General features: G+C 33.9%; 2 protein-coding genes and 1 long non-coding RNA gene across 4 annotated transcripts in view; 2 read left to right on the plus strand and 1 right to left on the minus strand.

Annotated features, from left to right (window-relative positions):
• The window catches only part of LOC114299699 (protein NUCLEAR FUSION DEFECTIVE 4), a 54,917-nt gene that overhangs the window by 13,932 nt on the left and 24,758 nt on the right, over positions 1 to 16,227 (plus strand). The gene's annotated exons all lie outside the window — the stretch shown is intronic.
• On the plus strand, positions 5,193 to 9,069 carry LOC114299701 (uncharacterized). Of its 2 annotated transcripts, none has more exons than XM_028244500.2 (3): positions 5,193 to 5,516; positions 7,761 to 8,079; positions 8,626 to 9,069. In XM_028244500.2, exons 2-3 carry the CDS (start codon positions 7,785 to 7,787, stop codon positions 8,826 to 8,828), a joined length of 498 nt encoding a protein of 165 aa, XP_028100301.1. In that variant the 5' UTR covers positions 5,193 to 5,516; positions 7,761 to 7,784; the 3' UTR covers positions 8,829 to 9,069. The 2 variants fall into 2 exon arrangements, with proteins under 2 accessions (XP_028100301.1, XP_028100302.1); XM_028244501.2 differs by having other exon boundaries at positions 5,392 to 5,562.
• On the minus strand, positions 8,920 to 10,242 carry LOC145790721 (uncharacterized). The gene is made up of 2 exons (XR_014329743.1): positions 10,111 to 10,242; positions 8,920 to 9,975 (listed from the first exon to the last, which is right to left on the minus strand). It is a non-coding gene; the product is annotated as an uncharacterized LOC145790721 (long non-coding RNA).

The raw sequence follows: 16,227 nt of genomic DNA on the forward strand, positions 1-16,227 counted from the left end.
ATATCCGATTCCTTTTTTCAGTAATCAAGGTGGAGAACAAATGTGATATCTCAAGGCTTCACCGCATAAGAATTTGGTACGAATCAAAATGGTAAATCAATGCGAGAATTTATGATTAAATCCATCAAATAAAACTTTAGACCATACATGAGAAGCAGTTACAATTAGTGATTGCGATAAGTTAGATTAAAAAAAGATCATATTATCGCTTATAGTTTTCAGCAGCACAATGTCTCCCTCAAAGTTTAAATTCCAAACACCTGCTGGATGCTTGAAATATGTTCCAAATTTGTGTGGTTGCATCTTTCTAGACCGAATCAGCTGTCTTTTCATTCTATTTTAATGGCTCATCCTGATGTGTAATATTACCACACTACATATATAATGTTTTTGGTCCCGCAAGTTAGTAATAATGGTTTCAACTTTTATGATTGCAGGCTATGCTTATCTGGATCCTCGGATTCTATGATCAGGTTGATTTCAGATTCCAATTTTTTTTTTTTTTTTTTTTTTTTTGATGAGCAAGAATTATGTTAATGCTAAGAAAAGGATAAAAGGAGTACAATGGGGGCCAGGAAGTGTTCGCAAAGAAAGGAAAGGAAAACATTAAACAGCAAAATTAAATCACATACTCCAATCTCTATGAATTAAGAACAAATGATGAAGCCCTATAATAAAGTAATTTGTTATATTTGACATGCTAATTTTTGTTTAATGCAAATTTCTATCTTATAGTGTGCCCTGTTCTGCTCAGACGTAGTAATAGGCTCAACTTCCAATGAAAACATATGAGTCAAATCATCCTTGGATTTGGATCCAATAGGATCCTGTTTGATCAAATTGGTTTCTGTGGTTAGACTGGTGGATTCCTATTATTTTTCATTTCAAGTGTGGTCATTAAGAAACTTCTCTGTTTTCATTAATATCTTTTTTGTTTTCATTAAGAACATTATATACCTAATATAATGACCCAATAACTTAGTTTGACTTATTTTTAACTCATAGGCCATCAGCGTTCTCTGTTTTCATTAATATCTTTTTTGTTTTCATTAAGAACATTATGTACCTAATATAATGACCCAATAACTTAATTTGACTGATTTTTACCTCATAGGCCATCATCATAGCCCATCTTATAGCAAAGTCAAGCTAACCAAAATATCTTTAACTTCTAAAACATAAGAAAACATTGGTAAAACTATACCAGTAACTTACTCTTTATATGAAATGTAACTAAATCTTGGATTGACCCAAAGCTTCATTAGATGAGGCCTAAATGTGCACCATGCAAGATCATGATTCTCTCTTTTCATAATTCATTTGCTCTACATCATTCAAAAGAACTCAACATGAGTTTTGTAATGTAGTAGTATAAGAACAACTTGTAATGTTCGGAGGCATGCACTCTTAAAATTGATAACACAACTGCATTTCTCAAAATAGTAATCATTTTTATTTGAGAAATGCCAATATTACCCCAGATAGGAAGCATTGGACTTCAATTTGACATTGAAAAGGAAATTATTTCTGCTCGTCACATTCTCAAACATTCATATCATTAGATTAGCACTATGTTTACCCTTCTATGTGGTGACCTCTCTGAAAGTTCTCTCTCTCTCTCTCTCTCTCTCTCTCTCTCTCTCTCTCATGTATGGTCTAAAGTCTTACTGAAGATATGGATGAAGACTTGGGATGTCTGTCATGCCACTTATGCATCTAAAACTATCAAACATGCCATTTACTGAAGATCACTTTGACTACAGAAGTATGATTAAATCCATCAAATAAAACTATCAAACATCTGAACAAAGGAGAGCTTTGAAGCACCCTGTTTTCTGGTACCTTCATCAACAACAGCATGTCTAGGAGTCCTTTTTTTTAAAAAAAGGTCTTTATTTAGTAATGCTCAGAACTAGTAAACATTTCAGAAATAGGCGTTCACAGTACCAACACTAAGCAATATATTAGCAACATTTATATATATATAGAGAGAGAGAGTACGAAGAGCAGAGAGGAGAGCAAGATTACAGAGAGAGACAGACAGTTGAATCGATTAATGTTTCAATTTACACATTACAAATTAATCGATGAAGATACGTCAAACATTACAAAGAGTAAGATTCGAGCGATGAAGATGAATCGATGAAGATGTGCCAAACATTACAGAGGGACAAAGAGAAGTGTTTAGGCTTACCGATTATGAATCTCGATTATGGATCGATCGAAATCTTCATCAACAGCAGATTGAAATCTTCAAATCTTCATCAACAATCGATCAAAATTTTCAAATCTTCTTTAAAGTGAGAGTCTAGTGAGAGAGACAGTGAGATTTGAGCGAGAGAGTCGAGCGACAGACATATTTTGAGAGAGAGAGAGTTCAGATTTGGGAAATAAGGGGAAAAAAGGGGGACGGGCCAAGTTTTTTTAGTGATTTGGGGATTTTTTATTTTTTTATTTTTAAGAACCCGGTTGGGTCAATTAAAAAGAGAATTTTTGCGACCGCAAAACAAACGGTCGCAAAAAGATAGACGCAGAAAGTCATAATTTTAGTAGTGTAGCACAAAGTCCAGAAAGAAAAAATACTAATTTGATGCGACTCAAGTAAACCTGTAACCATATTCTCTCAAACTCCGTAATAAATTTATGAACAGTGCCAATCTGAGATAGTTTAGCTAATGAACTACAAGGATCAATGTGTTGTCGAGAACCAAAAACAGGTGCAAATGGCTCCAAAAAATTGTTGCAAAGTCAAAACCCTAAGGGACTATTTAATTCGGCGATACCAAGAAGTAACATCTCCTTGAAGGTGCACTGCAATCAAAGGAACCATCTGTGCATCTAAAACACCATTAAGTTCTTGATATTATTCAACCTGAAACAACCACCCTTCAGGATCAATACCGTTAAATTTTGGAAAATCAATGCGGAGAGTTCGACCCTAGAAATTTGGACCATCACGCCGATCGTCATCACCGCGTTGTATAAGTGGATTAAGATTGATACCAAGTTGGACAAGGCGAGCTTTACATTGGGGGCGAGGTAGTTCTTGCCTATCCTGCAACAACGCTTCGATATTCTAAAGAATGGTATTATTGGTTTGTCTATCACGTATTAACTCTTGCATATTAGTAGACATAACATCCATCCTAGTAGTAAGAGCAGCAACTTGTTCTTTGAGTTCCTTAACTGACATGTTGTTGATGATGAATGGTAGTGTATAAAGAGATGAAAGTTTAAAGATCGAATGCTCTGATACCAAATGATAGAGCCCTAGACCCTGAATTGATCTTTTGATTGGGGATCAGCCATCAACAATCCTTTGAATTGGGGATTGGCCACCTCAACTCTTAATATTATTAAATCTCCTCCTCAAAACCATTACAATACGCATCCTTATATAAGAAAAATAAAATAACTTAGACTTCCTAAATTGATTAGACTTTTTAAATTGATCAGATAGTAATTGAAAAGAAGTAGACTTCCTAATATATTTGATTTCCTAACAAGAAGCAATGAATCGATCATGAACCCCTCATTTATGTCCAACGATGAAGTGCAATATAAGAGACCTAGAATTCGAACTAGTATATCCTTCCACTAAAATGGGAGAGCTCGGATTCGACGTTAGATATTGGAGATAAGGAGTTGATTGGGGGGTGTTGGGTTCAGTGCTAAGGGTTGTGTGTTGAATGTTGAAGGAGATGCAGAGAGTGGATATGCTTGTTCATGATTAAGAGTTGGAAATAGGTTTTGGTTGATATTTATTAACTGGTGATACTTTAATTGAAATGTGTGTAAGATTCATTGACTTGTTTGATGAAATGGTTTACTGAGATGTTTCTGAAATAATTTGTTCATTTTTATTTATTTATTTATTTTTTGGGTCTCTACAAATGATTTTTATTTTTTTTTTTTGGGTTTTTGCAAATGGTTTTGCACAACATCCATAAAGAGAAAGGGGGAGGTAGGGGTAAAATTGGCATTTTAAATAAATAAATTGTTGACCTAAGTAAAAATTGTTAATTAGTCTAACCACAAATTAACGGAAGAGGCAATTTGTAATGTGAATATAAACCTTAGAAAGAAAAGTGTAATTTCTAGTACCTTAAGGAGGGGAGTGTGGATATAATTTACCCAAAAATATGTATTAAAAAATAATAGAAAAGTAGTCAGTTTGTTTGATTTGAGTTTTCTTATTCACTTTTTAAAAAATTAAAATTTTTTGTTTTCAGTATTTGTTTTCACTGAATCTTTTTAATATTTTAAGCAATTTTTTCTTTAATTTTTAAAATACATCTAACATAAATACACTTAAAAAATATAATATTTGTAAAAAAAATCTTTAAAAAAATTTACTAAATACCAAAAATATAAAAAAAAATACAAAAATTTAATATATTTTTTTTGTATTCTTGTGTATTTATTAAAATTTTAAAATATTTTTTTAACAAAAAGTTACCTTTTAGATATATTTAAGTAAGACACATTTAAAAAAATAAAAAATTATTTAAAATTTTAAAAATATTCACTAAAAAAAATAAAAAATAAAAAATAAAAACTCAATTTATAAAAAATTAAAACTAAGGTTAAGTTTGGCATCCTCCAAAAAATTCAAAAAGTCACTATTCTATTTAACTCACATCATCTTATTTGAGTTACATCACCTCTCTAACACATCATTTCAAACCCAACTCAAATCCAATCCATATTTCATAAAAAGTTAAAAAGTGCACTTATTTAGTCTTCTCAAACTTGACCTAAATACAATAAATATGACTAAAAAAAATTAAAAAATTAAAAAACTAACTTTTTAACATGGGCTGTGATTCCTACACCCAGTGGGGCGACCCCCACTGACGACTCCCAGTGAGGTGTCGCCTCCACATTGGCCGAAAACAAAAAAATAATATAAATAAATAACAATTTTTTTTTTCCACCAATCACATGCGACCCCAGTACCGCACTGGGGGCCGGAGGCATTTTCCTTTTGAATAAAGCTTTGGACTCCCAGTGGGAGTACTGGAGTCCCTTCCCATTGGTCCAAAAAAATAATTTTTTTTTTTGTTTTTTTTTTAGTTCAAGCCACCCCAGGCCGACACGTGACACTGAGGGGTGACAGGGGTCACCCCAAGTGGGGATATGTAGCATTACTGTTTCCTTTTAACATTGATGCCTGCCAAACGAGGGCAGATGACTCACGTGTAGTGTCGTGGAGGTTCCAGGGTTGTAGTGTACATTCCGAGAAGGATGTCATATCAAGAACGCGTCGAAGCAACGCGTACACTGTTTATCACAATTTTCAAACTTGTAACGTGTCCGTGTGTATGTATGTTTGTATACGTGTGTGTACATATATATATATATATATATATATATGGTTTAGGATGAGGACTTTTAAACAGAGATTCTTTGTCGAAGCAGTTGTCAATTCGAAAGAGACCTCTTTGATTTCTTAAAATAACTTTCAACTCCAATCCCAACCAGCTCATTAGGATTTGAATCCCCAATCCAATTCGGTAATCTCTCTTCGATTTTAACTTCTTGAATCCCCATTTCAATTCGGTATTCTCTCTTCGATTTTAACTTCTGATTATGTCTTGTAGTAGTTGTAATGAAAAAAAAAAGTGAGTCAGTAATCTTCTTTGTTGTTGTTTTTGTATGTTGGATCTTGAATGATTTCTTAGTCGTACTTTGCTTGTTTGTTTTTGTTAATGGCAGTTTATTTCATCATATGATTATGTCCTTTTCTAAATTGATCAATCTTTTATCTATTTTCATCTGTGTGTTCATTTATTTGTTTATTTAAAAAAAAAAAAAAACAAAATTCTTTTGGGGTTGGGGGTTGTATGGCTGTTGAACTTTGAATCATGGTTTGGATGTTGGATTTCTGTGTTTTGGGTTTCTTTTAGTGTGTTTGTTAGTACCAGTATTCTACAAGTTTGCTTGATAATGGGACTGTTTTCAGAGATTTTTTTGAAAAAATTTCAGAGGAAATTGTCTTTAAGGAATAGTTCTTCAGTTTGCTTCACTTGTTTCTATGAACTTTTCACTTTAATATATTAGAATTATCTTTGATGCCTAATTTGGATCCGCTTTTGGTTGATCTGATAGAATGTATTCAAACATCAATGTGACGAATTTTTAGTAAATTATAAATACAATTCTTCAGGTTTGCTTAAAATACACTGTGGTTTGAAGAATGGCAAATCCCCTTGTTAAAATTTTTTTATTTAACAAAATTAATTGAAAACATAAAATTCTTACTGCCAAAATTACCTGAATTATTAATTGAATAAATTTCTGACATCATTAAAAAATTGATTTGATGATTTATTAATAGAATAGGCCATTTATTGTGAAATTAAAAACTTCAAAGGGGGAGATGTAATTTTTAAAATTACAGGGGCAAATTGTATTTTAAAAAACCTCAAGAGTGTATTTGTAATCTATCCATGAATTTTCTTAAGGGCAAACTTCACTTTACTCTGTTTGGGCTAGGTACGGTTTACCCTCTCAACGTTTGGAAATGATCACATAACCCTCTTGTGGTTTGTAGACTAAAGTATACTGTTAGACCCGTTAATGATTTAAAAAAAAGACTAAAATACTCTTGTATTTTCGTCATTTGTTTCTCATTTATTGTTAAGTTGGACAAAATGTTTAACGGTGTTCAATGGTGCACTTTAGTCCACAAATCACCTGGGGATTATTTGGTCATTTCCAAACGTTAAGGGGTTAAACTGCAAGTGGCCCAAACCGCAGGGGTAAAGTGAAGTTTGCCCTTTCCTTGAAACACATGCGTAGACAAACTTCTTTGATGGGTATTTTGTAACCGAAAATTCACTAGGGGTTGATAATTTTACTCACCGAGAAGAATATTGATCTCCCATATATATGTAGATTGTTTCGAGATCGCATCTGACTTTGCCACAAAAGTTAAAAGAGGAACAATTCATATACTAAAAGGAAAAATAATACTTTGAATAAACAAAACATATAAAATGTGTCTTCTTTGCTAAATCTCTACCTATTTTGCTTTTCCTTATATTTCTATTTGATAATGTCATTTTTTCTGGATAAACAATAAGTTGTTGAAATGTGATTTTTTTATATTGGGAAATGCATTCATGGAGAACAAAAGCATTAAGTCATTATGGGTTGAGATGAGGAAGTAGTAGTGATGTATAACACTTTCGGGAAAGAGGATAGAGAAGAAAGAAGAGAGGAAGTACACAAGGGCCACAACTCTAATCACAACCTCACTCAATATTCTCAATTCAAAGCTCAATGTTACCATGTAAAGCCCTAATCAACATAGGAAACTAAGGTCTCGTGGCAAGTGGTGATTTTAGTTAAAAAGTCACTAAAAAAATAAAAAAAAGCCAACAATTTATACAAAAAAGTCAAAGATTTTTTTTTTTCTCTCTACGTTTTGCATATCTTTTCGTAAAAAATCATAAAGTCTAGTTTTTTTTTACATCATATTTTAGCCAAAAAGTCAAAAAGTTACTAAAAAAACCTGTTCCCAAACGAATCTTAACACTATTTGGAAACTTAGTCGTTAATAAAATAAAACTATAATTAAAAATAAAAAAGTATAAATATTTAAGGGATTATAAAATATATAAAATCTCCATGCCAAACTCCTGCATTAAGTAGATATATGATATGCTAAGGTACAATTGACACACTTTTTTTTTTTTTTTTTTCCCTTGGAAAAAAATCTTATGTGTTCTACTGTTCTCTATTTACATTTTCAGTTCATAAATTTCAACTTGAAGAAAATGGGAGGTGGAAATCACAATGATGATGAATCTAGTGACAAAGGACTTTTCTCTCATCTTGCTGGCTATGCTACTGGACAATACCCTCCGTCTTATGGGGCATATCCTCCTCAAGGATATCCCCCTCAAGCCTACCCGCCAGCTGGATATCCTTCTGCTGGTGGATACCCACCAGCTGGATATCCTTTCCAAGGTGGGTACCCACCGGCAGGTTATCCTGGTCCGTCAGCGTATCCTCCCCCAGGTGGATATCCACCAGCAATTTATCCTGGTCCATCAGCTCCGCCTGTTTCAGGTATGTTTGATTCATTTCTTTCCAAAATTCTTTTAAGGACTTGGAGTCATCTGACATGCAAAGGTGAATCGTCATTACAACCTGCAACATTACAACCTGCAAGAAATTGTTGAATAATATTTTAATTGCTCCTAGAACTTTCAATTGGTTTGTGTGTGTTTATGCATTGTTTTTGAACCCAGAGCATGAAATACTGGTTTTGATTAAAAGCAGAAATAATTGTTTTTATGATAATTTTCGGCACCAAAAAAGTTACAAAATTCCACTTCACCCTTGCACTAAAGAGGATGAGAAAAGTAGGAGGTCCAAATTTGGAAGACTGTTAAATCTTCATATCTCATTGCTGAACTCTATTTCTTGTGACATTTCTCTGCCTTTTTGTACATTTACTTTTTCAATATAATCTGCTTGTTAAAATTACATCTCTGTAATGTCTTGGTGATCCTTGATCCTAAAGTATACAGATTTAGAGTGCTGTTTGTTTTGCTTGCTACAACGTTGTATTTCTTTTTTCCATTGTTGATAGCTTGTAATTTCTTTGTACAGGTCATGGGCCTAATATGGGAGCATTGATAGCTGGTGGCGCTGCAGCTGCGGCTGCCGCTTATGGGGCCCACAAGCTCTCACATGGTGCCCATAATCTTACCCATGGGGGTTATTACGGTCATCACCATGGAAAGTTTAAGCATGGGAAATTCAAGCATGGGAAGCATGGGGGAAAGTTCATGAAGTTCAAAAAATGGAAGTGATTACCGCTCGATATTTTATTATCATAGATTGCTAGCATTGGCTTCTTAGGAGTGCTGTTTAGGCTTGCAGTGAGTAACAATTGTCTCTCCCTTTTTTTTTTTACTTATTTATTTTATTTTTAATGATTCTGGATACAATTTGGGGGTTATGACACTGGCATATGTATATAATTACAAATTTCTTTTATGTTATATTTCTACATATATGAATGAATTCGTCTCGTGTAAGGTGTTGATATAATTCTTGTAGTATTTTTTTTTTTTTTTTTTTTGAGGACTCGAGGTATTGTTAAAGGGCTTCAAATGGCATTATAGATGAATCTATCCAGTGGGTGATCTGTCATTCCAATGGGAACAAGAGCCCTTCTACATTGTAATATTAGTATTTTTGTAAAAGCAATATGTTGGACAAAGGACTTTGTGTTACCCGTTCAAGTTTATTTGAAATGGATTTTAGATAGTTTGATTTTTTTATAATGCATATAATCTTAAGCTCACGACACTAGTTAGAACAATGGGATTGATAGTTGGAGCATAGACTGGCTGGTTAATGTATACTTTGCTAGGGTTTCGTGGTGTTTCACTACTTTTTTAATGTCATATATATTTTTGGTACAAAAAAGAAAGAAACAAAGAAACAACAGAACCAAATAAGGCAGGGGAACTGAGAGTCTAGATCCTCCAATAAGCTATCCACACCATATCAGCAACAACTTGAGACCTAACAGCAACAGGTGGTTCCTCCACCACCACCAGGGATTCATCTTGGCCTTCTTCCATGTTGGCGAGCATGTTTGCACACTGGTTAGCTTCATGCACGGTGTGGCGAATAGACAATTGCACCTCTGGAACAGATGTCTTGAATGTTCAGCAAGACTTCTGGAAGGAGCAGTTTTGAGATGGTCCTTTGGTGAGCAATTCTTCAGCTAAACTAGAGTTTGTTTCAATGATGACTTCTTGATGGGCTTTCTCCAGCATGATGGTCAAGCCATAAATTCCCCACATTTCAACTTCTAGATTGTTGCATGCTTCCAGCTTCTCATAGAAACCACACAGCCAAACCCCTTCTCATCTCTGAAAACCCCTCCGAAGCCTCCTTTGCCTGGGTCTCCTCCTGCACAACCATCGGTGTTGAGTTTAATTTTCCCTGCAATTGGAAGAAGCCATTTAACCATTAATGGGGGGAGCTGAAATTCGAACAAAGGGAAATATTGAATGCATGCTTAATTTCTCTGGCATAATTTTCAATAGATAAATAGGTTTTAAATAAGGATGGATCAACATTTTCAAATTTTCTTTTGTTTCTATCCTCCAAAATTTGCCAAAGAGATGTAACAAAAAGTATACTCCAGAAAGTATCAAGATGAGCATGAGGTTTCAGATTTTTTTTGAGCCAAACAATCATGGGTGATTGCCTATCTTTAGAATCCAAAGATTCCCAGCAATGCTATTCCAAACACTTATAGAAGTAGTACAATCTCTGAAGAGGTGATCCACATCTTCAATGTAGAGATCACACTTGGGACATGAGGCATTATTAGTGAGGCCTCCTATCAATCTCATTTCATTGGTCAAGATTTTGCCATGGGCTATCAGCCACAAAAAACCTTAGCCTGCGTTTGGTTGTGTTTTGTAAATGTGATTTGAGAGTATGAATTGTATTTTGAGTTTATGGGTTGTAGAATTATGATTTGAGTGTAGAAAATTTGTTTGGTTATGATTTTTAAATAGAGTTTTGAATTGTGTTTTGAAGATGTATTTTGAATTATGTTTTGGAAGTTTGATGTGACATGTGAAAAGTGAAAATTTGTTTGGTGATGTGTTTTGAAAGTAATTTTCAAAACTTAATTCAATCAATAATTCATCATCAAACACACAACTCATATATCGATATCGATATCTATATTTTTTATCAACAATAATAACCAAACTATTTTTAAAATACTGAAATTAAACATTGATTTTTTTTGTCAATTATTTTTTTTTAATAATTTTTTTGAATAATTGTGATTCCGAAATAATTTTTTCATTTTAAAATAAACCGATGTCAATTTTTTCTGCCAATTAATTTTTCTATCAATTCATTTATAAAATACGTTTTTAATTTTTTTCTAACATTTTGTTAAAGTCAACAACTTTTGAAAATACATATTAATAAATAAGGGATAAATATACTAACTTTCATATTTTAAAATACAAATCATAATATAAATCTTACAAAATATTATCAATTTATTTTTCATTTATTACATTTTTTGTAATTTAGTACAGATGTGTAACAGAGATGCACTCTATTATTGTCCACGAAGAGCTCATATAATTGTAGGAATTGACATGTGAAATGACCATTATGGCCCTCTGAACTTAAATGAGAAGTGATGATATAAAACAAAATACAAAGGGTATACTGATTGAATAATTATCGCCGGTGATGGAATGTGTATACTGATTGAACGAGCCACTGTTTGCTCGTCGAATTCGACAATAAATTTGATAAATTTGACCTGAAAAAAAAAATTAGAATGAATTTTTCAAATAATTTCCCTATAACAAAATATGTGAATAATTTTGTGAATAATTTCACCTCGCAGTCGTCGTTGATTGGTTGCCCGTAATAAGAATCGTCCGCAACGCACAAATCGTAACTCAGTTGATTTGTGAAATATGATACGAGTATGAAGCGGGTTGGATAGATTCATTATTTATAAAATGAGTCTGACCTCTGAAACTCTCTGAAACTCATCCGTGATGAATCTGAACACTGAGAAGTCGCCCGTGATAAATCTGAAGGACAGGTGTAGATGAGGTTCACGTGAAAGTTGGGAGATGATGAATAAGGCAGAAACGTTGAAAAGGAGATATTTGCTACCAAACAGATTTTGAAAATGTAATTTGAATTAACACGCGGAATCAATTTTTGAACATAGTATCCAAACGTCATACGCGAGCCCACGTGTTGAAAATTGATTTCAGTTCACAACCAAACAGAGCCATAGTTTTTGAGTAACTTTCAATTTCCAAATCCATTCCAGATCTAGAGTGTGGTCCACTTGAGCGTTAGCAATTTTGTTGGCAGCCGAAGTAGAAAAGTCCCCTCTAGTGGAACCCTTCCAATGAGGGTTATCAATAAATGTGACAAACAGGCGAAGTTTGATTTTGAAGACACACTCAATGGCATGGCATCTCTGTGGAGGTAGGCACAAATGGCCTGCACGTCCCAGTTATCCTCATCATTAATCAACTTATCCACAGTACCCAAATTGATAAAATGGTTGTTAGGATATTTGGAGGCCCAAACCTCATCACCACACCACCAGTCATGCCAAATTGAGATGTTAGAACCATCCCCCACACTCTACTTGGTGAATTTCCTCAATATATTCCTGGTTTTGAGAATGCCTCTCCAGGTATGGAAGGATTTCCTCCTAGAAGAGTAGTCAAAAAGTTTGTCCTTGTAGAGATATTTCTCGTTTAGGACTTTAACCCAAAGGCTCATATTGTTGCTCTGGATCTTCCATCCCAATTTAGACGAAAGTGTTAAAGATTTTGGGTTTGGCTTTTCTCAGGTCAAGCCCTCCCATCTTCTTACTTTTGCAGTGTCGTCCCAATTCACTAGGCGAACTTTTTTTGTCGTTCTCTGTATCACCCCGCAGAAAGTTTCGATTAAGCTGGTCAATATCCTTGCAAATGCTCATAGGAACATCCATTGTTTGCATAGCATAGGATGGCAAAGCAGAAGTAACTAATTGAACCAAAGTGGTTCCACTAGCTAAGGATAAAAGATTAGCTTTCCATTCAGATAGTCTATTCTGGATTCTCTCCAAAATGAACTGGAAATGAGTACAAAAGCATTTAGTGTGTAGGAGTGGCACTTCCAGATATTTACCTAGGTCTTGGGTGAGAGCAATGCCACAGATGGATTTATGTAAGCTTATCTTGAGTCCAGATAAAGTACTGAAATAATTAAGCACTTCCACAATGGTCTTACAAGTTTTCTCATCAGCGCTCCCAAACAACAGGAGGTTATCAACAAAAAAGAGATGGGATATAGTAGGGCCCTTGAAAGAGTTCTTAACCCCCTTCTACTGTTTATGGTTGACTTTATCAATGATCATGTTTGAAAGCCTCTCCATGCAAAGCACAAATAGATAAGGAGATAGTGGATCTCCTTGTCTCAGCCCCTTCTCCAAATTGATCTCCTCCAATTTCTCAGCATTCCAAAGGACTGAAGCTTTCACATTGGTCGCACAGTTCATAATGAGCTCCATTAGGTCATTAAGATTGAGCTCTTTAAGGGTATGATAAAGAAAATTCCATGACACATTATCATAAGCCTTTTCAAGGTCAATTTTCAAGATCATACCCCCTTAGTTGCCTTTTTTCCCCCTAAGGGTGTGAATGACCTCCTGGGCAATAAAAATGTTACTACACATGGTGCGCTCAGGAATGAAACTGCTTTGAAAAGAGCCAACAATGTTAATTAGCAGAGGTCTGAGTCTACTAACTAAAACCTTAGTAAGGGTCTTGTAAAGCACATTACAAAGACTAATGGGCCAAAATTGGCTAATGGTTTCAGGATTGTCCACTTTAGGGATTAGGGTAATCAAGGTGTTATTAAAGCTCTCAGGGACATTTTTGTTAGCATAGCAGGTTTGAATGGAGTTGCACACAGAAAGGCTAACAATATCCAAATGGACATGGTAAAAAAGGGATTGGATGCCATCACTACCTGGGGCTTTGAATGCCTGGATGCTCTTGATAGCTTCCCACAACTCCTTCCACAACTCCTTACTAGAAATGGGTTTGATAAGTGCACGACGAACCTCGAGACTATTTTTTGTTTGAACAAGGTTCAGGTGGCTTAGGTCAGGAGCGAAGGTATTTATGGTTTTGTTTTTAAAAAGGTCACAAACATAGTTCTGCACATGAGTTTTAAGAGCACAAGTTTCATGGATCCACTGGCCCTCATTCTCCTTCGTTTAGCAATGGTGGATATGTGGAAGAATCTAGTATTACGCTCACTTAAGGTGATCCACTTTGCCCAAGATTTTTAAAACCACAACAGTTCTTCTTGATAAAGGACAGTATTATCCTCTTTCATAAGGTCATTTTCCAACAAAAACAATTATGAGAGTAAACATGGGATTAAGCTGTCTAGATACTTTCAATTCTGCCGAGAATCCATCTTTTCCTTCGAAAGATATTGCCAAAAAGGTTTTTGTTCCAAAGGGTTGCATTTTAGTAATAAAGTTGATGGCTTCTGGGATAGAATTCTGGCTATCAGCCCAAGAATTGTTTACTACAATTTTAAAGCTATCATCAATAAACCAAGCTACTTCCATTCTAGAAGGCCAAGCAAAAGGGTTAGGAATGTCATACAATGAGTACACAGAATCATGGGGGAGTGGTACGATATGTGTGTGGAAGGTTTCTGACTGCACCTTCAATGAACGCAACGCAACACCTCGGTCCAGTCTTTCAAGAGTGATGTTTCCCTTTATTTTTTTATTTATTTAATTTTTTTTTTCTTTTTGCAAAATATGTGCGTCGAATGTTCCCTCTAAAATGAATGATCCATTTATGAAATGAAGCCACAACTGTTTCTGTAGTAAATTCAATCTATTTTTTAGCTTGTTTAGTTATATAACAATAATAATAAAAATTTTTAAAAAAAAAATTATAAGCATTTCTAAAAGTTAGGTAAATATAGAATAATCATCAAGAGTCAAACTCATTTAAGGTCCAAGACCTTATAATTATTCATATATATAATGGAGAGTATATATCTGAAAATTAAAGGGAGGATTTGATTGCAGTGCAAGTTTAAAAAATTATTTATATATTAATGATAAACTTTACAACATTAAAAATTAAATTTATAAACTTTATCATTTATTTAAAATTTTATTTTAAACTCAGTAACGAACGGTTATTACCCCAAAATTAAACAAGACGAAATTCACACACACTCATGTAAATATCAGCAAGGATCCTCTATTCCTAAATAATCCTGTCTCCTGTCCCAAATCATTCACAATTATTGGATCATATGAGAATTACAAGATGTAAAAATCTCAAGACATATTCAATAGTTGTGAGTGATTTGGAACAGAAAGCAAGATTATTTGAGGAAAGAGGATCCTTGGGCTGTAAATATATACATGAAAAAGAAAATTGTTATTTCATGGCGATTAACATATTTTGAGAAACTTGTGCCAACAACTTCAAGCATAGTGTTACTTGTAACTCTTTTTGAGATAAGTGGACTGTTCTTTGGAGAAGAGTTTCTTCTGACCGAGACCTTTGTCAACGGCTTCCAAGCCCTTCAAACATTCCCAATGCCTCTGTAAATGCAGAAATCCATCAAAAACACTTTTGGAAGGAAGATCCACTGTTACACCATTCGCCTCCTGTGTAGCTGGCAACAAACCCATCTGACCCTCCAGACCCCCTATAACAACCCACTTGTTATCTTCTGTTTTTCAGGTACAACAGAAAAAACCCACTTGTTATCTTCATGAGTAACTAACTAACTTTGCACTAACATTTTCCTAAGTATTCAAAATGAGGGACTGTAGAGAGAAATGGGATTTTTAGAGACAGAAGAAAGAAGCATAATGCTATCAAAATAAATAGAAGCCGAAATGAGAAAGAACTAATTTGAAAAAATGAATTATTTAGTTTCATTGAGCAACGTTTGTCAATGACTTCGGGCTTGTTTGGTTTGTTTTTGAGAGAATAGTTTTTGAAAATTGTTTTGGGAAAAGAGTTTAGAAATTTTTTTAGTTTGTTTGGTTGTGTATTTTGAAAGTAATTTTGGAGTTTGGGGGTTTGTAATAATTTGATGTTTTGTTATAATTGAGTAGATGTGTGTGAGAGAAAAAGTGATTGAAAAGGAGAGAGGAAAGAGAAAAAGTGATTGATTGAAAGGTAAGAGAGAGAAAGTGATTTTGAAATTATTTTGAAAAATTTATAAACCAAACAAATTTTCTAAAATTTTTTTTCCCAAAATAACTCTAGAAATTCAAACCAAACATAGCCGAAAATCTCTCGAAAAGAATAAATTTTTTTTTTTGTTTTATGAATCCAAAAAGCCATCAAAAATAGCTGTCAAACTAGCTACTTTTATCAAGTTTTCTGTGACTTTCTCTCAACATTGAGAAAATCCTAATATTATTTTGGGAAAAATACAACCCAGTGGAGGTCAGAATTTTTTTTACAAATACATGAAAAACTTGAGAATTTTTAATTATTAATGTTTATAAGTTTTAAATCGCTGTGTAATTTTATTTTTTATTTTTTTTTGGGGTACTTTTACACTGAATTGCTTATTTTCATATTATTTTCGTTGTTTTATGAGCTCAAGAAGCAAATTAACTGTTAAACTAGTTTCATTACC

This window comes from Camellia sinensis, chromosome 5, assembly GCF_055761805.1.
Source record: "Camellia sinensis isolate YWXY chromosome 5, ASM5576180v1, whole genome shotgun sequence".
NCBI classification, from domain to species: domain Eukaryota; kingdom Viridiplantae; phylum Streptophyta; class Magnoliopsida; order Ericales; family Theaceae; genus Camellia; species Camellia sinensis.